Source organism: Schistocerca nitens, chromosome 10 (assembly GCF_023898315.1).
Source record: "Schistocerca nitens isolate TAMUIC-IGC-003100 chromosome 10, iqSchNite1.1, whole genome shotgun sequence".
Taxonomy (NCBI): domain Eukaryota; kingdom Metazoa; phylum Arthropoda; class Insecta; order Orthoptera; family Acrididae; genus Schistocerca; species Schistocerca nitens.
The window spans coordinates 81,607,580-81,631,196 of record NC_064623.1 but is presented as its reverse complement, the minus strand read 5'-3'; the positions used below and the strand labels follow the sequence as shown (position 1 = coordinate 81,631,196).

The following is a 23,617-nucleotide window of genomic DNA, read 5'->3' as shown; positions in this document are numbered from 1 at the left end:
GTTGGATTTTGCTACCATAATTCCAAAGATGATATGCAAATTGAATTTCTATAGATAAAGAAAATATTACTGCAATACAATGTAATTAGCATTTGAATTTACCTGCAAAATTTGAATTTAACACGAAATTTTTGCCTCTGAGCAATTTTTTGAATTTCCTGGTGAGTACTGAATTTACCACCATTTTGTCTGCAGAGGGGTTGTGGTGGAGGATGCATGTCGTCTGGGAAAAACTCATGACGTCATCAAGGAGATGGGGGTAATTAATAGATCAAATTAATTAATTTGCATAATTAATTTGATATCAATATGATTTCAAAAGGTGTTCTCATTCCCAGTGTGTCCTACTTCTTTAGTATACTATGTTCCCATCATAAAAAAGATCTTTAGATTATCATCACACAGGGAAATCGGATGTAAACTGACGTATGTTTGCGTCCAAGTAGTGTGGCTAAAAAGAACCAAAATACAGAAAAGTGGAGAAGTGTCGGTGGTGGACAAAGTACCTTCCACAACACGCCATGAGCTGGTTTGTGGAGTATAGGTGTAGATATAGTAGAATGCATCTCGATGTAAAGAACTTGCACCAAAGGAATAGGTATGTTGATAATCCAGCAGGTGGTAGCACAGTGGTGTCAGTTACTGAAACGTTTTCTTCCATACCACAGATATGATCGTCTCACTGTTGCAGAATATAAAAATTCAAAATTTCATGAATGCGCCGGTTATTGACGTAACGTTTCAATAATACCAACATGCTCCCAACACGAACTGCGAAGATCATGCAGGCTGTGAAAAAAAAAAAAAAAAAACAGCATCCTGCACACTTTTGTCGTGTACAGAACGTAGCTGCATTGAGCACCTGCAGAACACGTCGTCCAGTTCTTTGAGAACATATTTACCATAATAATAAATTCTTGTATAAAGCCTTATCATTATATCAATAACATGAAAAATGAATGAGCCTAAATGTACTAGGAATGATATTAAAACTGAGACAATAAATGGACCACGCCAGTGAAAGACGACCTGAAAGAAGCATGAATTTTGGAAATTTGTGGTAAGGTCTTATGGGAGCAAACTGCTGAGGTCATCGGTCCCTAAGCTTACGCACTACTTGTTGTTGTTGTTGTGGTCTTCAGTCCTGAGACTGGTTTGATGCAGCTCTCCATGCTACTCTATCCTGTGCAAGCTTCTTCATCTCCCAGTACCTACTGCAGCCTACATCCTTCTGAATCTGTTTAGCGTATTCATCTCTTGGTCTCCCTCTACGATTTTTACCCTCCACGCTGCCCTCCAATACTAAATTGGTGATCCCTTGATGCCTCAGAATATGTCCTACTAACCGACCCCTTCTTCTAGTCACGTTGTGCCACAAATTTCTCTTCTCCCTAATTCTATTCAGTACCTCCTCATTAGTTATGTGATCTACCCATCTAATCTTCAGCATTCTTCTGTAGGACCACATTTCGAAAGCTTCTATTCTCTTCATGTCTGAACTATTTATCGTCCACGTTTCACTTCCGTACCTGGCTACACTCCATACAAATACTTTAAGAAACGACTTCCTGACACTTAAATCTATATTCGATGTTAACAAACTTCTCTTCTTCAGAAACGCTATCCTTGACATTGCCAGTCTACATTTTATATCCCCTCTACTTCGACCATCATCACTTATTTTGCTCCCCAAATAGCAAAACTCATTTACTACTTCAAGTGTCTCATTTCCTAATCCAATTCCCTCAGCATCACCCGACTTAATTCGACTACAGTCCATTATCCTCGGTTTGCTTTTGTTGATGTTCATCTTTCTCCTCCTTTCAAGACAGTGTCCATTCCGTGCAACTGCTCTTCCAGGGCCTTTGCTGTCTCTGACAGAATTACACTATCATCGGCCAACCTCAAAGTTTTTATTTCTTCTCCATGGATTTTAATACCTACTCCCAATTTTTGTTTTGTTTCCTTTACTGCTTGCTCAATATACAGATTGAATAGCATCGGGGAGAGGCTGCAACCCTGTCTCACTCCTGTCCCAACCACTGCTTTCCTTTCATGTCCCTCGACTCTTATAACTGCTATCTGCTTTCTGTACAAATTGTAAATAGCCTTTCTCTCCCTGTATTTTACCCCTGCCACCTTAAGAATTTGTAAAGAGTATTCCAGTCAACAGTGTCAAAAGCTTCCTCTAAGTCTACAAGTCCCGGAAACGTAGGTTTTCCTTTCCTTAATCTATTTTCTAAGATAAGTCGTAGGGTCAATATTGCCTCACGTGTTCCAACATTTCTACGGAATCCAAACTGATCTTCCCTGAGGTCAGCTTCTACCAGTTTTTCCATTCGTCTCTAAAGAATTTGTATTAGTATTTTGCATCCATGACTTATTAACCTGATAGTTCGGCAATTTTCACCTGTCAACACCTACATTCTTTGGGATTGGAATTATAATATTCTTCCTAAAGTCTGAGAGTATTTCGCCGGTCTTATATGTCCTGCTCACCAGATGGTAGAGTTTCGTCAGGGCTGGCTCTCCCAAGCCTATCAGTAGTTCTAATGGAATGTAGTCTACTCCCGGGGGCTTGTTTCGACTTAGATCTTTCAGTGCTCTGACAAACTCTTCACGCAGTATCATACCTACCATTTCATCTTCATCTACGTGCTCTTCCATTTCCATAATATTGTCTTCAAGTATATCGCCTTTGTATACACCCTCTATATACTCTTTCCACCTTTCTGCTTTCCCTTCTTTGCTTAGAACTGGGTTTCCATGTGAGCTTTTGATATTCTTACAGGTGGTTCTCTTTTCTCCAAATGTCGCTTTGATTTTTCTGTAGGCAGTATCTATCTTACCCCTAGTGATATACGCCTCTACATCCTTACATTTGTACTCTAGCCATCCCTGCTTAGCCATTTTGCTCTTCCCGTAGATCTCATTTTTGAGACGTTTGTATTTCTTTTTGCCTGCTTCATTTACTGCATTTTTATATTTTCTCTTTTTATCAGTTAAATTCAATATCTCTTCTGGTGCCCAAGGATTTCTACCAGCCCTCGTCTTTTTACCTACTTGATCCCCTGCTGTCTTCACTATTTCATCTCTCAAGGCTACCCATTCTTCTTCTACTGTATTTCTTTCCCTCATTCTTGTCAATTGTTCCCTTATGCTCTCTCTGAAACTCTCTACAACCTCTGGTTTAGTCAGTTTATCCAGGTCCCATCTCCTTAAATCCCCACCTTTTTGCAGTTTCTTCAGTTTTAATCTCATCATACATTTCATCAATCTCTGTTTCATCTGCAGAGCTGGTTGGCATATATACTTGTACTACTGTGGTAGGTGTGGGCTTCGTGTCTGTCTTGTCTACAATAATGCGTTGCACTATGCTGTTTGTAGTTGCCTACCTGCACTCCTATTTTTTTCTCATTATTAAACCTACTCCTGCATTACCCCCATATGATTTTGTATTCATAACCCTGTATTCACCTGACCAAAAGTCTTGTTCCTCCTGCCACCGAACTTCACTAATTCCCAGTATATCTAACTTAAATCTATCCATTTCCCTTTTAAAATTTTCTAACCTACCTGCCCGATTAAGGGATCTGACATTCCACGCTCAGATCTGCAGAACGCCAGTTTAGCTTCTCCTGATAACGACGTCCTTCTGAGTAGTCCCCACCCGGAGATGCGAATGGGGGACTACTTTACGTCCGGATTATTTTGCCCAAGAGGACGCCATCATCATTTAACCATACAGTAAAGCTGCATGCCCTCGGGAAAAATTACGGCTGTAGTTTCCCTTTGCTTTCAGCTGTTCGCAGTACCACACAGCAAGGCCGTTTTGGTTAGTGTTACAAGGACAGATCAGCCAATAATCCAGACAGTTATCCGTATGACATTGGAAACGTGCACTGACATGATTGGAAAGTTTATTACAAGGCCGATTGTATCCTCTCCTAAGGCAAACTGGACAACAGATGTTGTAAATGATCCTTCATATCCTGGATGCTGACATTGGGAGTGAGTTGACATCTGACCTCGTCCCACATACATTGCATCGGGGAACAGACATCGGGAGTTCACTGGACACGTGAGTACCTCAACATCGCGGAGGCACTTCAAACAGACATTTGCCATGGGTGGACGAGCATTGTTCTGTTGAAAAATTGCACTGCTCTACTACATCATTAGAGGTGACACGTGAGGATGCATGACGTCCGTGACGTACCGTTGTGTCAGCAGAGTTCCCTCAGTCACCACCAGGCGTGAGTTGAAGTCACACCAAGACGGTTCCCCACACCTTGACGCCAGGTGTGCCATCGCCATGCCTTTCCATGCACTGGGAGAACGACACCTCTCCACAGGTCACAAATATAGTCACCGACGATGATCATCCGGGCATGGGACAAATGGGGTGAATGCTTACTACCATAACCTCTTGTTCTAAATCACTGAACCAAATTATCAGAAATTAAAAACAGGCAGTTGGTAGAAATTCTACTATGAAAAAAAAAAACCTCGCTGCCTTGCTAGAATTTATGTGCCCACTAAAGTAGCATGTACGCTCTATGAATGTGCTTGTGGATATTACAGACAATTTTTAATATTTACTGTCAAAACGTTTCATGGAATCTTGCCATCTGGTGCCCTGGACGGTGTTTATTAGAGTTATGCCTACAACCGTCCCAATGGCCAAATATCGAACCAAGACAGCACTCCCTTGACTGGATGCAGGAGATACACTCTGCCAACAACTACATATACATCTCGCTATAGACAGTATTTTTACCTCTTCTGTGAAAGAGTCACTTGCAGGCACATCGAAAATCAGGAAACAAATTCTAAGACAACTTCTGCTCCATACATTTTGTTGCTATGTTAATTCTGTACTCAGTAGATCCAAAGGTGAAGAACTTGCAGATTTACACACTTGTTAAGGCCTGATTTTTCTGCTTCTTTCGATTGTACTGACTTCATTGTGTCACGAAATTTTTTTATTAACTGGATCTTGTTACGTACCTATACCTACTGCTACACTTCAATAATTACGTGGTAGTCCATTCTCTAACGCTATTTCTGTAGACTGAAAGTAGACACAGAACGTTTCGAAGCCGAATGTGTGTATCATCCTGCTAATGGATGATAGTTTGTGATACTCTGTTCTATTAAAAAATATTTCTTTTCCTAAACGTTAATATGATAAGTTGTAGTTCATTCCTGTTGCATAGTGCATTTCGAAATAGTGTGTTTCTTTAGTTCACTGAACACAGCAGAAAAATAAAGAGATCAGTTAATCAGCAGCAGAAGAGTATCCCACATTGCCTATAACAGTCTGACCGTGTCCAGATATTTATTCGACTTCATGGCAATAGACAATATGTTCGTAGCACTTCATCTCCTTGCATGTTATGCTATGTTAACAGACAGTAAAGGTTTGGGGTTCAGCACAACGTCGAGAGGGCTCTCGCGAATCCTGTCACCGGCTGTGTTGTTTCATGCGTGATTTGAAGAGCGCCAGGGCGAGTTTACCATCCTCCCTATCGCCACCAAACACCCCTGATTAAATCCCAGTCGGGAACGTGTGGGACCACTTCAATCGGGATGTTGGAGCCACGGATCCTCCCCTGCGAAATGTAACTCAGTTGGCAACAGTGAAACCTCCCCTTAGAAAAAATTATGAATGTCTGTGCTGATAAAACTCTTACGTTATTTGATTTTCAAACAGCTGAGCAGAACTGAACGTACTCTGACATTTCGCTCTTTACTTATTCAGATCAACACTAAACTGACACACAATATTTTTAGCGCAACGCAATCTGACTTTCAATAATCCCTACAAAATAATGGCCCTGACTAACAATAACCTATACCTTTCATGAATCACTTACCTCATAAAAATATTCGTTACTCGAACTGCTGCAATACAGCGAGCGCCAAAACTGCCAGCTAAATAAAAGATTCAAACTACTGAAGGCACTAACTACTGTTAGGCACAGTTAGCAAATGAAAGATTTTGTTAGAGAACAAACAATGTATTTACCTTAATAGTGTTCAAAAGTGATAATATATATATCAGTCCATGACATCCAGTCTTACAAATTTACTGTCTCTGATGAACTCACGTCCAGATCATCCGCTCTCAAAACTCCGCCATCTCTCTCCCCACATCCACCACTGCTGGCGGCTCACCTCCAACTGCGCAACGCTACGTGCAGTTCACATCTAACTGCCCAACACTACAATAGCGAATATTCCAACAATGCCACCTAGCCACAGACTGCACACAGCACAGTCAGTGATTTTCATACAGAGAGCTACATGACGTTACCAACATAAAAACCTAAACAGCTTACTTACAACAGCACTGGACACATGGCTCCACATCTCTATCGCTACCTTCCAGAACCTCACTGACACTCTTCCTGCACATCTCTCAGTGGTTCTCCGGAAAGTCTTTATTCAGGCCACTGGCAGCTGTTCACATTAATCTGACTGGACGGTATATTATTGTGATACGTCGTGTGCGGAGATCTTAGTGTTGTGCCATCTCTGGCGCACGACTCACTTGTCAGTTTCGTGCCCGAAGGAGTGCCTCGTATCATTTGGCCCTGGCTCCGTGTTTGAGAAGACTGCTAGTGCATTTGTGGGACATACCAGCATTAAAAGATAGAAGAAATGTCTATACACGAGGCGGCATCAAGAATTGTTGATTGTGACCATGAAAATTTGTTTATGTAATTAATTTTTTAATTGTTTGCAGGTTCTTGTCTATCCCAGTCCCGCTGCACGCCACTAGGAGGACAGAAGCAAAATGGCCCTGCCTCTTGATAAAATAAACTTTTGTGTGCTAAACTAGTTTTTTGCCTTTGAAGGGCAACAACGCCGTAAGAATCCATTCTGAGTTGGTGGAAGAATACTGCATCAATGCATCGTCATATGACACTTGTGCTGATATTTACTTAGATGATCAACACACCATGAATCATGTGCACTACAATGCATGGTAAGTGGTATCAACATTAAGACACCGTTTGTTACGAAATACAGGAGAAGAAGATGTCGGCATTGTGACCGACTCCAGCAATTATAATCCTAATAAGAATTGATAATCTTTACTTTTAACCAGAAAATATTATGTATGGTATGTACCTTGACATGAATACAGTAATTATGTATATCATATGTAATAGCATTCAACTGATATGCAATAAAGTCATGTGGGTGGGATGTTGTTGGAAGAGTTTGAAACTGAGTTGGGAGATATTTCCAAGCTTTTATTTTAATGAAAGTGCTAAATTGTTCTAGGAAGAGAAGTCTGAGAGATACTTCTACAGAAGTAAACTATAACGAAATATGTCATATATCTGAATATAAAGTGTATTTGCAGCATTATGCTATTTGTGTAGTGAAGATATTTCAGACACAGTATTTATACGTCATGGTGAAGAATATTTTTGTAGTTGGAAGTAGGCTCGGTGTTCAGATCGAATTTGTTTGAAAATATTCTAAAGATACGCCTTAAGTAGAGAGGTTACAGTGGCAGTCGTTATCTTTACCGATTTTGACATGTGGTGTAGGCTTTATAGACAGCTTCCAATGGATTACATTGAAACTAGATCACATAAAATTCACATGGAGTACTAAAAGAATATTCCTCATTAATAGCATTAGATTAGTTTGTGCTCCAATTTTAAAAAAATTCTGCCGAGAGATAGAAGCTGTTGTGAGCAAGGATTGAAGTCTCGCACACTGTGACACCAGTCGAGGTTTAAAAATTAGATATCGAAGAGATAACTGATGCAAGCATATCGTGAAAGGTTATTTGGACCACCTGGATAAAACTTTATGTAATCTTCCGGTGTGTGTAACTGCTTCCAATCACTAATGAGTAGTTACACGTATGTACTAAGACAAGAAAGAAACAAAAGGAAAAATCGACGCACTATGGAGGAATTATAGGAATGGGATGGATCGCTAAATGTGATGTGCATGTACAGACTAATAAGTGATTATAATTTCAGTAAAATTGGATAGTTTATTCAAGAGATAGAGCTTCACAAACTGAGCAAGTAAATAACGCATTGGTCCACCTCGGGCCCTCGTGCAGGCATTTATTCGGATTGACATTGATTGAAAGAGTTGTTGGACGTTCTCCTGGGCTATGACATACTCAACTATCAAATTGGCGCTATAGAACGTCAAAAATCCCATGCTCCCAACGTTCTCAATTGGAAAGAGATCTGATTTCCTTCTGGCCAAGTTGAGGTTTGACAAGCACGAAGAAATGCAGTAGAAACTCTCGTCGTGAGCGGGTGGGCGTTTTCTTGTTGAAATGTAAGGGTGGCCTGCAATTAAGAAAAAGTGAACAGGATGTAGAATATATTCGATGCTGTTCCCTGAGTGTGCTGTGGGTGACAACCAAAGGGGTCATGATATGAAAAGAAATGGCATCATAGACTATCACTTCTGGTCGCCAAGCTGTGTGGTGGGCGAGTATGTCTAAGAGAGACTGGCACAAAGAGGATTTATGAGTCAAATTTGCAGGATGCTAACCAAGAATCCAATTTCGCAGCTTCCCAACCAAAAAGTCTCATTTCCCTACATCCAAAAATTAAATTCCACGTAAATAAATGGGAACAAAAATGGCGATCAAAGCTGTTCTATTTGAAACAATTTAGAAAATTATAGAAAAGGAAATCTGATTTAATTAAAAGAAGAATAGAAAATTTTTAGAAAATCTCATTTTCCCATACTGGAGAAACAAAATTCTCATGACCTCATTTAAAAATTTTCAAATCTAATAAATTTTATTCTCTATAAATAAGAACCAAAAAATCTCATTTACTTATATTCAAATAACCAAATTATCATTTCCTCAATTAAAAATTTTCAAATCTAATAAATTTGATTATTTATAAATAAGAACCAAAAAGTCTCATTTTGCTGTATTAAAGAAAACAAAATTCTCTTTTGCACAATAAATTTTTTTTTAAATCTAATGAGTTTGATTCTTTATAAATAAGAACCAAACAATCTCATTTTGCCATGTTCAAAAAATCAAATTCTCATTTCATAAGTTAATAATTTTTAAATCTAATTAATTTTATTCCTTATAAGTAAGAACCAAAAAATCTCATTAGCCTCTACCAAAAAAACCAAATTCTCATTTCCTCATAAAAAATTCAAATCTAATAAATTTAATTCTTTATAAATAACAACCATCAAACCAAAAATCTCAAAAGGTACATTTAACTGAAAACATTTAAATAAACAAAAACAAATTTCGTTCTCTATAAATACAGTGTAAAAACGGTGACCAAATCTGAGCTATTAAATAGCTTACAAAATTATTGTACAGGAAAGTATGGACTCAGTTTAAATGGTTTAGAAAATTTATGTCAAGAAAATGGTTATTCAAATGTGACTATCCATTTGACTTTATTGATTATTTTAATAGGAAAGAAATGAATAAAGGAATAAAGAACAGCAAACTAAAATCTATAATTTATTAATGAAGTTTGATCAACTAAAAGAAGAAAAGTTGAGGAAGTATTCTAAACTTAAATAAAGTCAATCAATTGAATTTATTGTAAATTCTGTTGGCATTAGTAATAACAATGAAATAATGAATTAAGCGAAACAACTGAAAAGAAGTTTATCAAAAAGCCGAAAAATAAAAATTATTCTAAATTTAAAAAGGGGAAATAATTTAACTTATCGAAGGAACTGAAGTTAAAATTAGTAACAATAAAGATTTGAGTAAAAATCTTTGAATGAGCTTCATAAAATCTGTAAACATAAATATTTAAAAAATATCCTAATCTTTAAAAAAATAATTGAATGCATTTATCAACAGATCTGTGGGTAAATGTGTTAATATCGATAACGACTATTATTTCAGAAACATTCTACCAGGTAAAATCAAGAAATTAAACAAAAAAGTTGTCAGAAAAGTTTACCAGATTTTAGTTTTCTAGGTGATGAAAGTTTTTTCAAATCAACTAAACAAATTTATAGAAAAGGTTCTGCTTTCACATAAAGAATAATAACTTGTGGAATTAGTAAATCTGATAATCTTGTGGAACCACAAGAATTTTTAAATCAAATTAAAGAAGAAATAATCAACAAATTAAAGAATATCTTGACTCAAAGAAGAGCAATTAAAGTTAACTGAAAATTTTATTGTAATTTTAAAAGACAAAATGAAGTATAAGTATTGATTTTAAGGCATATAATTAAAATTTATTAAGAACAACAGATTTAGAAGATTATTACCAAACATTAACAAATAAGCTACTAACTTCAATGGAAGAAGTGTAAAGGAAAAAATCTGATTGGTTTTTATTTTATATAGATAATTTAGTCTTAAATGATGATAAACACAATCTAATTTTTGGTTCTTTTCATATCGATGTACCAAAAGTAATTAAACATATAAAATCTGTACTTAATGTAAAAGCCAACGAAAAAAGGACTTTGTTTATTCAATAATACCAGCATTATATCCTGTAGAACGTGCTACAGAAAGCGTTAGTAAATATAAAAATATTGGATTAGAATTATATGATACTTTTGAAAATTAGAAAATTAATTTTTCATTTCAGATAAAAGATATTCCAAAATTTGAAAAGAAATAAAATATTTCAGTTAATGTCTACGCAGATAGGGATTCTGAATAAGAAGAAAATATTTATCCTCTGTATTATAAACAAAATAGTCAACAAAGACATGTTAATCATCTTTTAATTCGAAATGAAAATAATTTACATTATTGTTGTTTAAAAGATTTATCTAGATTAATCAGTAAACAAACAAGCAAACACAATGTTAGAATTTATCTTTGTGATAGATGTTCAAGATATTTTGATTCACAAGAAAAATTAGACATCCATGAAAACGATTGTAAAGAACATATAGAAGTAAAAATAGATATGCCTTTTAAGGGACAAACATTGAATTTAAAAATTATAATCATTCATTGAATTCCTTTCGTAATTGATTCAGATTTCGAATGTTTATTGAAAGACGTTCAAACGTGTCAACCAAACCCTGAAAATCTTCTATTAAAAATAGTAAAAACATTTACCAGTTTCATTCAGTTACTACATTAAATATTCTAGTGGTGATTATAAAAACCCTGTTACTTACACAGGTAATGATACAGCACAAAAATTCGTTGAAATGTTGGAAATAGAGTGAAGAGAAATTTCTAGAATGTATATTCGGTATGTTCCAATGAAATTGACTAATGAATATGTAATTAATCATAAAAATAGAGAAACTTGTCACATTTGTGAAAAAGATTTTTAATTTGGAAAAAAGATAGTAAGAGATCATTGTCATTTAACAGCAAAATATAGAGCATTTGTGCATGAAGATTGCAATCTTAATTGCCAAAAATATAAATTTATTCCAGTTTATATTCATAATTTAACAAATTACTATGTACATCTGTGTCTTCAAGAAATAGCAACTGATAATCGAGATACTGATGCAGTTCAAAATAATGAACAAAAATTTATTTCTTTTAGCAAATAAGTTGAAGATGGATTAACTTTAAAATTTTAGATACATTAATTTTTATGGCGTTAAGTATTGGTAAATTATTTTCTAATCTTGCAGAACAATACTTTAGAGAAATAGCAAAATAATTTGAAGGCTAACAATTAGATTCAGTAATTAAAAAAGAGTTTATCCTTATGAATATGTGGACACTGAAGAAAAATTACAAGAAACCAAATTACCCAAAATAAGAATTTTTTATTCGAGAATGAATAAAGATAATATTTTTGATGATGATTACGAAAGAGCGAAAAGCGTTTGGTAAAAATTCAATATTAAAATTTAGATGAATATTCAAAATTATATAATAAATACAATGTTTTAATTTTAGCTGAATTTTCGAAAATTTTAGAAACACATGTATTAAATCTTGTATACCTCAATAATCTTGGTATTTTACAGTTCCAGGACTAGCATGGGATTCTAAGTAAAAAATAACAAAAATTGGACTATTACATGTTTATGATATGTTTTTTTCGTGATAAGGGAATTCTAGGTTTAATTTCACAAAGTATTAAAAGATATGCTAAATCAAATAACAAATATATGGAAAGTTACAAGCTATCAAATGAATCAAATTATATAGCATATTTAGATGCAAATAACTAATATGGGTGGGCAGTGTCTCAATATTTACCTTTAAAAGAATCGAGTGGAGAGGTCAAAAATAATTTAATCCTCAAAAATACTTAAAATACGAAATTAATGCAAATATGGTTATATTTTCGAATTTAATTTAGAATGTCCAAGAAAATTACATGATTTATGTTAAGACTTACCATTAGCATCAGAAGGAGGAAATAAATTATAAACAACTTAAAATAATAAACAGAAGTATGTGTATTATAGAAATCTTAAACAATATTTAAGGCTGGGTTCAAAATTAAAGAATATTCATAGAGTCTTATCATTTGAACAATCAGATTGGTTGAAAAAATATATTAATTTTAATAGAGAAATGAGTAAGATGGCAGCTAATGATTTTGAAAAAGACTTCTACAAATTAATGAATAATTCAGTGTTTGGAAAAACAATGGAAAATCATAACAGATCCAAGGAAATATATGCATGCTATTCCTAAACCAAATTATGAACATACAATGGTATTTTTTAAAAAATGTAGTAGCAGTTGATATGAAGAAAATTAAAATAATCTTCAATTAACCAATTAATATTGGAAGGAGTATTCTAGATAATTATAAAATAAAAGTGTAAAATTTTCATTACAACATTATGAAACCAAAATATGGTGAAAATATTATGTTATATTATATAAATATTACAATATAAAAAATGTAAGTGAGTGTACTGTCTCAGAAAGTATTCTTTTAGTAGGGAAGTTTATGGGGAATATATAAAGTACAAAAGGCCTTTAGGGGGGCGGGTGTTATAGTCAAAATCGATGAGTCTCATTTTGGCAAAACAATGTACAACAGGAGGTAACCTGTGGTGAGCTTATGGATCTGGGAGCCTGTAATTTCAGGTCCACAATGTGATGATCTAGTTTTTAAGGCAGTTCCTAGTTGAATGAAGGACGTCTTGGTGAAATTAATTGAAGATCATGTTGCAGAGGGTTCTGTAGTTATTTCCCATAGTTTTTCTTCATACAGGCATTTAGGGAATAGGGGTTTTCAGCATCTAGTCATCAATCATAACATTGAATTTAGATCTTCATTAACTGGGATTTGTACCATTAGTTAAAATGTTCAGATGGCTCTACGTACTATGGGACTTAACATCTGAGGTCATCAGTACCCTAGACGTAGAACTACTTAAGCCTACCTAACCTATGGACATCAAATACATCCATGCCCAAGGCAGGATTCGAACCTGCGACCATAGCAGCAGCGCCATTCCGAACTGAAGCGTCTAAAACCGCTCGGCCACAGCGGCCTGCTGTACCATTAGCATAGAAGGTTATTGGTCAGCCATAAAATCTGTTGTGGGGAGGGAGAAACGACGCATTTTGACTCTACAGAGCAATTTAGACGAATACTCATGGAGACATAGTGCACCCAATACATATTGTCCATTTAAGTGTTTCCTTAAAACTGTTAGGCAAATGTATAGTCCAAAGTTTGTATGTTAATTACAGGTTGGGATGGCAGGTGGGGTGGGTAACTGATGATTAAGCGGAAAAGGTGGATTTGATCTGTTTGGTTAAATATCGATTTGGATTTTTCTGCGGTTGATCCATCAATCTTCATTTTCTTTTGTTAGGTAATTTTCTTCTGTTTATTTTATTCCTATTATTTCACTTTTCTTTGATGTGAACTTCTGGGTTTATATTTTTGTAAGTATGTGTGTTTTTTCGTGATTTTGTGTCCTTGTGTATGTGATTTTTCTTGACATCCTTCAAGGCAAGCTTTGATTTTTTATGGTGGAGTTTGTGTATGGTAAGTTTAGTTTTCTACTTTTTATGTTGTACTGAATTTGTCTATTTTGATGTGTTTCTTTGTCATATTATACTGTTCTGTGTTAAGTATGGGTTCGTCTGCAGTACAGAAAAAAAATTTTGAAGTTGTTGCTCTTTTTCCCTTTTCTAGTCCAAGTATCACTACGCTTTTTTCGAGTCTGTACTAGCACTATTGACGGCGAAAAGACCGACATACGTAAAATTTGTATCCTGCACTTCAGTTGACATATACAGATCAACTGAAGAATAAGATACTAACTCTAATGAAAACGAAGAAATCGATGTGTGGTAACTTTGTATCCCATACTGCAGTTAACCTATACAAATCGACTGAAGTTAGAGATACAACTCATATACATGTCAACTGAGGTATTCCATGCTACTGTTATTTCTATTCCTTTTTTTCTTTATGTTTTTACGGAAGTACAGGACTGAAACAAGGGATATGCTTGACATTCTGTTCGAAATATTAATGGATGTCATATATGTCTACCATGTTTTCTCTCCTGCATTCCTTTGTTTATGAACACTCGTCTTTGCTGTCAAATCAGTGTAATAAATCATCTCTGGCAAATTCTGACATCGTTGGTTAAAGTCAATGGATTGTATCCCATTCTTGAGTAGTCCCCTACTGCAGGGCTCATATTACGAAATGATTAATCTCCCTAGGTGGACCTAAAACACAACAACCACCTATCAAACAATGTAAATTAGTTTGGGGTAAACCTATTGCTTAAGAAATTTCTTTTACTTATGGTATTTTACAATGCACATGGTAAAGCATCTTCTCCAATTGTGAAATATGGTCGACCACTTAAACCAAAGAGATAATTTAACACTGAGTCAGCGATACAAGTTTAGCCACGACTGTTTTATCTCTCTTTTGTTTCAATATAAAGTAAATGTCATTTATATCTTCTTTCCTTTATTTTCCAAAGTATTTACTACGAGTTATTTTTGTAAATATTAAGCATCTATAAGGATAGAATATTCCCTTCCTATTTATCTTTGTGCAAATAATTTCTATTCAAATAATATCGCAAACTGGACGTATTACTAAATAAGTGCATCTCTGAAGTTTGTTTCTTTTTTTTTTTTCAGCCAACTGACAGCCAACTAAGAATATCTTTGCATTTACATCTTTCCTCTTACGAACTTTCTGAAGTTTCGTTTCTTTAATTTAATTTTATTGAATCTTATCTTCTTGCGATACAAGTTATTTTTTGGACCATTCTGCTATATTTCAAATAATCTTTTCCAGGTTAATGTGTCGAAGCTTTACTTGATTTATCTAGTACATCAGAAATCGACGGCTGTGGATGTGAAGCTTATAACGTTACAAACAGTCACTAAACTGCATGTGATACGTGGGCGGACAGCACGCTGCAAATGCGGGCGTTGTTGTTTCTTCTGGATACACACACACACATATATATATAACGCTCCATTCTCAACTACGTAAGGGAAAGTCAGTCCTGTACATTGAGAAAAGGAATACTTATTGAAAACTAAAACTACAGAGTTTAATAGTGTCTCCTCTTAGCCACAAAGTAAGCGGACAAGTCAGCGCCCCAGGCAGCGAGCTCTCGAACTTCTTTGACGTAACTTAGCGATGATTTGCTGTGGAACGCGCCATTTCTGCCGTCGCCACAGATGAATGCCAGCAATTCTCTTTCCCCCGTGCAGCGACTTAAAATTTATAAAAAAAAAATGCATCCAAAAAGACCTATCCGCCACCACCATTTTAGCCCTGAAGTTATACAACTGAAACAAAAATTATTCCTTTTCAGATGTTGGCAAATTGCGACCCACTATATTTATCTAATTTAATGCTTACTCCGTAGTTCAAAGCTGTAAGCAATGATCTGACTATGACGAGTCTGCCTAAGTGGTTCCAGTAGGTTACCATCAACCTTTACGGGAAAGATCTTGACAATTTATGAGCAATCAACAGTGTACTACCAACATGTACAGTTTCATTCCGAAATTCTCTAGTGCCTGTTCAATCGGAATTGTTGCAAATTAAGTCTACCACTCAACGAAAAATCACAGATCACTCCTTTACACCAATAACGAACCACTTACCGTCTTGGCGTGTGATCATCCTCCTAATTAAGACGGCGATCACTCGACTCCCTCAGAGTGCGCTAAGCACATATAGGGCCACAAGAACACAGTAACACTCAGTTAACTTACCAGTTTTCTAACCAGAAACACTAGCTATAAAACATGGAACAATCCACATCATTTGACAGTAAATCCATCTACGTATCAATAATAAGTGCTTGTTCTCAGTACAGTCCTCAGAATGAAATATTTGTGTCATCTAACGAATTATTTAAGACCGCTCTCTACACCATTACTTAGTTTTACCCCCCTCGATAGCAAATCAACGGTTAACAGTGGGGACCAGTAGGCAGTAACTAACAGGTGGAAACTCGCGGAGCTAAACAAATCAACTACATGGCGTCAGTAATTACTCTGATCTAGAAGTACCCAAACTCTACTGTTACTGCAAGTTCCACCAATCCATTGCGACTATTCGTCCTACAGCTAACTACAGTGACGGGAAAAAAAGTCACAATACCAAGAAGGAGTTGTGCGACATAAACGAAAATTGGTAAGTTGTGATAGATGATGTCTATTCAAATTACTCTACAGTTGCGAAAGAGAGGCGCTAGTAGTGCCGCTATGAGGATGCAAATTAGGTTTGTTTTATTGCACTCTGTAACGGTCGTGAGCGTTGGTTACCTTTGAGACAACGTGGTGTGACGATGCAAGAATGCCTTTAAGGCGACAAAGACGCCTTTATCAACACCTCACTAAGTTTGAACGAGATCGTGTAATAGGGCTACGACAAGCTGGATGTACCTTCTGCGATACTGCAGAAAGACTTGGCAGGAATGTATCCACTGTACATGATTGCTGGCAGCTGTGGTCACGAGAATGTACGGTCGGAAGATGACCGGACTCCGGGCGGCCAAATGACGTCATCGAGAGGGAGGACCATCCCGTTCGGTGTATGGCTGTGGAGCACTGTGCTGCACCTGCAGCGACAATTTGAGCTGTCGTTGGCACCACATAGACACAACGAACTGTTACATACAAATAGGTTACTTCAAGGACACCTCCAAGGCAGATGCCTTGCAGCGTGCATTCCACTGACCTCAAACTACGGGCATTAACGACTGCAGTGGTGTAAAACGGGAGCTCATTGGAGGGCAGGGTGGAGGTCTGTTGTGTTTTCTGGTGGAAGCTGGTTCTGCCTCGGTGCTAGTGACGGCCGTTTGTTGGTTAGAAAGAGGACAGTTGAGGGCCTGCAATCAACCTGTCTGCATGCTAGACACACTGGACTTACACCTCCAGTAATGGTCTGGGGTGCGATTTCGTATGACAGCAGGACCACTCTCGTAGTTGTCCCACGCAACCTGACTGCAAATTTGTACGTCAGTCTGGTGATCCTATATGTTGTGCTACATTTCTAGGGGGTGTTTACCAACAAGATAACATACGCCCACGTCTACATGTACATCTACATCTACATGGTTACTCTACAGTTCGCACTTAAGTGCCTGGAAGTGGGTTCATCGAACCATTTTCATACTACTTCTCTACCATTCCACTATCGAATGGCGCAGGGGAAAAAGGACACCTAAATCTTTCCGTTCGAGCTCTGACCTCTCTTATTTTTTTATGATGATTATTTCTCCCTACGTGGGTTGGTGTCAACAAAATATTTTCGCGTTCGTTAGAGAAAGTTGATGATTGAAATTTCGGAAATAGATCTCGCCGCAAAGAAAACCGCCTTTGTTTCAGTGACTGCCACCCCGACTCGCTATCATATCAGTGACACTCTCACCCCTATTGCGCGATAACACGAAACGAGCTGCCCTTCTTTGCACTTTTTCGATGCTCTCCGTCAATCCTACCTGGTAAGGATCCCATACCGCGCGGCAATATTCCAGCAGAGGACGGACAAGTGTAATGTAGGCTGTCTTTTTAGTGGGTTTGTCGCATCTTCTAAGTGTTCTCCCAACAAAGCGCAGTCTTTGTTTCACCTTCCCCACAATATTACCTATGTGGTCTTTCCAATTTAAGTTGCTCCTAATTGTAATTCCTAGGTATTTAGTCGAATTGACAGCCCTTAGGTTTGTGCCTTATCGTATACCCAAAATTTATCGGATTTCTTTTAGTACCCATGTGGATGACCTCGCACCTCTCTTTGTTTACTGCCAATTGCCACTTTTCGCACCATACAGAAATTCTCTCTAGACCATTTTGTAAATGGAATTGATCGTCTGATGATTTTACTAGACGGTAAATTACACCGTCATCTGCAAACAGTCTAAGGCGGCTGCTCAGATTATCACCTAGATCATTTCTGTAAATCAGGAATAGCAGAGGACCTATGACACTACCTTGTGGAATGCCAGATATCACTTCTGTTCTAGATGACTTACGGTCTACCACTACGAACTGTGACCTCTCTGAGAGGATATCACGAATCCGGTCACACAACTGAGACACTACTCCATATGCACGCAATTTGATTAATAGTCGCTTGTGAGGAACGGTATCAAAGGCCTTCTGGAAATCTAGGAATACGGAATCGATCTGAGATCCCTTGTCGACAGCACTCATCACTTCGTGGAAATAAAGAGCTAGCTGTGTTGCACAAGAACAATATTTTCTGAATCCGTGGTTGTTACGTGTCAATAAGTCATTTTCATCAAGGTGATTCATAATGTTCGAGTACACTATATGCTCCAAAATCCTACTGCAAATTGAGGTCAGTGATATGGGTCTGTAATTCAGTGGGTTACTCCTATTTCCTTTCTTGAATATTGGTGTGTGACCTGTGCTACGGCCGGCCGGTGTGGCCGAGCGGTTCTAGGCGCTTCAGTCTGGAACCGCGCGACCACTACGGTCGCAGGTTCGAATCCTGCCTCGGGCATGGATGTGTGTGCTGTCCTTAGGTTAGTTAGGTTTAAGTAGTTCTAAGTTCTAGGGGACTGATGACCTCAGATGTTAAGTCCCATAGTGCTCAAATGGTTCAAATGGCTCTGAGCACTATGCGACTTAACGCTCCCCCATCATCGTTCCGATCCAGCGCTCAGAACACGTCTCATGGAGAAATGGAATAACTGTGCCACACTAGTGGTGTGGGGCACCAACCTGCTGGAAAATGACGTCGGGAGGCACCTGTGGAACTGAATAGTTCGCCATGTCGAGGTAGGTGTGCCCTGTCACTGTAGACTCCATAAAATATGGACAAAGAATGCAGCGAGTCGCAGAAACACAATTTATTTATCTTGTTGGAAATCGATTTCGACTGATATCAGTCATCATCGGTGCATTTTTCTAACCGATACATGCCATAAGTAGAAGTACTGTCCTTGGCAGAAAAATGCACCGGTTAGAAAAATGCACCGATGATGACTGATATCAGTCGAAATCGATTTCCAACAAGATAAATAAATTATGTTTCCGCGACTTGTTGCTGAATTCTTTATAATTTTATAGTCCACGTTCGCTGCACAGAAAGGGCATCTTATGGAGCCCAACAATCAAATCACAGCATGTTTTTGTAATCCCAACACCTGTCCTCTAGTCCGAAAATATGAGCACTACAATGACAATTCAGAAGATTTCGTCCGTCGGCTAAGGAACTTGCGACTTCCGTCATCAGATGTTCTCGTTGTCGATGCGGTCTCGTTTTTCACTCGAGTGCCATTGCAGGAATCACTGTTTCTCACTGGCGTGAAGCTGGAAGGGAATCTTGTTGATTTGTTTAAGCACGTGCTCACCTCGACTTACCTTGTATTCAATGACCAATACTTTGAACGGAAAGACGATGTCGCAATGGGTAGTACATTGTTACCCACTGTGTCAATCTTAATATGGAATACTTCGAGGAGTTAATACGTATGTGCTTTTTGCTATATGTGGATGTCACCTTTGTCATCTGCCCCACGGCACTGTGTCACTAGATTCATTTTTGTAACACCTAAATTGCCTTCATTCCAACTCCAAGTTTACGATCGAGATGAAAAAGAAGAAGAACGGCGAACTACCGTTCCTGCACGTATTGGTGCGTACAAAACAGGATGGCTTCTTGGGTCACGCTATGTACTGTAAACCTATTTACACCGCCTTACAGACCACCAGCTGTCACCATCCAGCACAATGAAATGGCGTGCTTAGGACGTTGGTCCATGGAGCACGAGCCATATCGGATACTGGCAGCCATCTCCACGCCGATTTTTAGAGAACAGATATTCTGAACGGGATATTCGCCGTGATGAACTGGAAGAACGTGAAGAGCAAAGAGGAATGATCATCTTGCCATATGTTGGCGATGTTTCTTCGTAAATAGGAAGATTGTTGGAGAAACACACAGTTAAATGCGTCTTTCATCCGCCAAAGAAACACAGAACTCTTATAGGCTCAGTGAAAGATGATCACAGTTTAAGTATCCGATAAGATGTCCTGTAGCTTGCGGGATGTCATACATTGGACAAACCTGTCGCATTGTGGAGGATAGATGTATCGTCCATCGACGACACACGCGTCAGGACCAGCCAGAGAAATCTGCAGTGGCCGAGCATTGCCGCAGTACAGGACACTGTATGGAATATAAAATTCCGTCATCGACGTCTTAGTTTGGGGACAGCGTTGTTACATAAACTGTGGGAATTCGCAGCTCAACTAACTTGGGTAACAGGGACGTAGGATACCAACTCAGCACGGCATGTGATCCAGCGCTGGCCACTTCAACGTGTGTTCGCCGCACCTGAAGATGTCGGCCACTTGCGTCTTCGAAATACTGAGGAATTTTCAGAACTACATCTGATGTCTCCCCAGAGAATCATGTTTACACCTTCTAGTAGTTTTAACCTGCACGAACTTGTCTTCGGTGATCTGGTAGTCATGGGGGAACATAACGAGATGTGTTTGGTAGGACCTCTGTTTAGAGAACGCATATTGATCTCCGTTCTCCAGAAATGTCTTGGAATATCAGCACAGAACACGTTCCGTAATTCTACAACAAAGTGAAGTCAGCGATGTGAGCCTATACTTATATCCATCATTTCGGCGACTCTACTTGAATATAGCAATGACCAGTGCGTCTTTGTTACTGTAGCAACCTACGATAAACTACTGCTAGAAGCTGGGGCATTAACAGTCGGCGGTAATGGGATTTCGCCCATGAAACTAAGTACTGTCCAGCCATTCTATTTCCTTGTAATTTTGTAGTTCTGTCAAGTGATTTTTACTTTCGATAAATATTATTAACCATATAACTTGAATATCATGTCATATCTGACTTTGCCGCAGCTTCAGTGTAGTGAAGCGATGTGTTTATATAAACCTTGAGAACCATTTTGGTTTTGAAATGCTAAGCTACAATGGATAAGAATATTTCACGCACTTTGTTGTGTATACATTTAAACGTTCGTGGTAAGCCTTTTAATTAATGAGTAAATGAAAAATGTACGTAATTTTTTACTTCTTTTGTATTTTGGAGGACCATCACAGTTAATATCTATGGAAGGTGGTGGTGGTGGTTAGTGTTTAACGTCCCGTCGACAACGAGGTCATTAGAGACGGAGCGCAAGCTCGGGTTAGGGAAGGATTGGGGAGGAAATCGGCCGTGCCCTTTCAAAACAACCATCCCGGCATTTGCCTGAAACGATTTAGGGAAATCACGGAAAACCTAAATCAGGATGGCCGGAGACGGGATTGAACCGTCGTCTTCCCGAATGCGAGTCCAGTGTGCTAACCACTGCGCCACCTCGCTCGGTATCTATGGAAGGATTGCCTGTATTATCACTTCAGCTATAAATATGGGTTATGTTATTTTGGCTTTTCTCACGTGTTCCATACCTTATGGATGTGCTCACTATGCCTCACTGTGTACCTAATTTCATTTACTTCGTATGAAATTTATCGTAAGGTCAGGAAAGAATTGCGCACTAATACATTTGAATCGACAGTTCACTGACACTGCCAACAGTCTCATTAACCTCGTGTAATGATTTTATGCACATATATGATTATTTGGTGTCGCAACTCCAAACCTGTTGCATCTGTTATACAGCAGGGCTTCATCATCATTCATTCTATTCACCATTCCTTTTGTTTAGCACTTGTTGTTTTTCCTCAAACAGTTTAACGAACAGCTGTCATATAGGGAAATAAGAAGACAGAGAGAAAATTTTATTTCAATTCATTTATTCTGTGACAAAGTAGACATTACAGTATTGTTCTGTACTGGCATTAGACTGAAGTTGGACTTTACCCAATGTTGACTGCAATTTATACCCACTTATGTCGTGTCTTTAATTACGACAATTTTTTCTGTATGAACTGCGGTACCACATATTGATGACTGGCTGATATGAAGAAACAGTGCGATGGAGTGAAGTATGTAATTTAGAATATTATGTACCCCAGCTCTGTCAGAAAATTCTCACATGTGTCTAAGAGCTGATGGGGTATGAATGTATAGCCCTCAAGGTATCGAGGCTGCTGTGTTGACAGCACCGAAGATGCTGTTATATTTAATCATTTACAGAATACAACTTTGCTAGCATAACAGATCTGACGCCAAGATTTGGTTGAAAGTGCATGTTAAAAAGGAAAAAAATACCAGCCTGCTTATTTAAGTTTAGGGACAGACTATGAAACGACTGGTTCACTCTGATGTATCTTCTATTTTCAAGGTAGAATTGGGAAGCCGCTACAGCCACAATGCTTCAGAACGCGTTATGTGTCTTAAAGAGAGAAACAGGTAATGTATGTATAAGCCATTGCAGACGTACGTCGCACTGCCAACTTCGTAATACGTGTGTCGTTGCTGGTTTATCCTTTGATGTGATGAGCACCACCACCAAAGCCGCCTCCGTAGCCACCACCGACGCCATAGGCCCCTCCAAAACCACCACCACCACCGACGCCATAGGCCCCTCCAAAACCACCACCACCACCGATGCCATAGCTGCCCGCGCCAAAGCCGCCTGTGAGACCGTAGCCGCCTCCGTAACCTCCGATGCCGCCCCCGTAACCTCCGAACCCAGCGCCTCCTAGACCGAACCCAGCGCCACCTCCTCGACCAGCTGCGCCACCAGCTCCTCCTGTGAACACTGGGACGGGCACAGGCCGCGGCACAAATACGGGCACGTGGACGTCACGTGTGACTGCGTAGGGAACGGGATACGGCACCGTCTGCCGGACCACCAGTGCAGTCCCGACGCTGACTCCAGATGCACCTCCGACGCCACCAGCCCCACCTGCTGCTCCACCAGCTGCAACACCGCTGAGACCAGCTCCTCCGTATCCACCACCGTAGCCGCCTCCACCTCCATATGCACCGATGCCGGCACCTCCTCCGTATCCACTGGCGTAGCTACTGAGGCCTCCGTAAGCAGCGAAGCTACCTCCTTCTAAGGCACCTCCTCCTCCATACCTGCAAATAAAGACGTATGCAGACCTTGTAAGGAGTGTGTCAGAACTCTCCATTACATTGGTTAAATATTACACTATCGAAAACAATACAGCCGACTTAAGGCTATTCCTTGCATTGTGTAGGATTCTGCGATTCTCTATGGAAATAAAGCAAGCACTCAGATATACACTACTGGCCAT

General features: G+C 38.5%; 1 protein-coding gene across 1 annotated transcript in view; it reads right to left on the bottom strand.

The window, feature by feature from the left end:
• LOC126209894 (uncharacterized) overlaps positions 1–23,617 on the bottom strand; it is a 55,839-nt gene that overhangs the window by 7,983 nt on the left and 24,239 nt on the right. Inside the window, exon 2 of the mRNA XM_049939017.1 lies at positions 22,948–23,438. Coding sequence (XP_049794974.1) covers positions 22,948–23,438 — 491 coding nt within the window. The remainder of the gene's footprint in view (positions 1–22,947; positions 23,439–23,617) is intronic.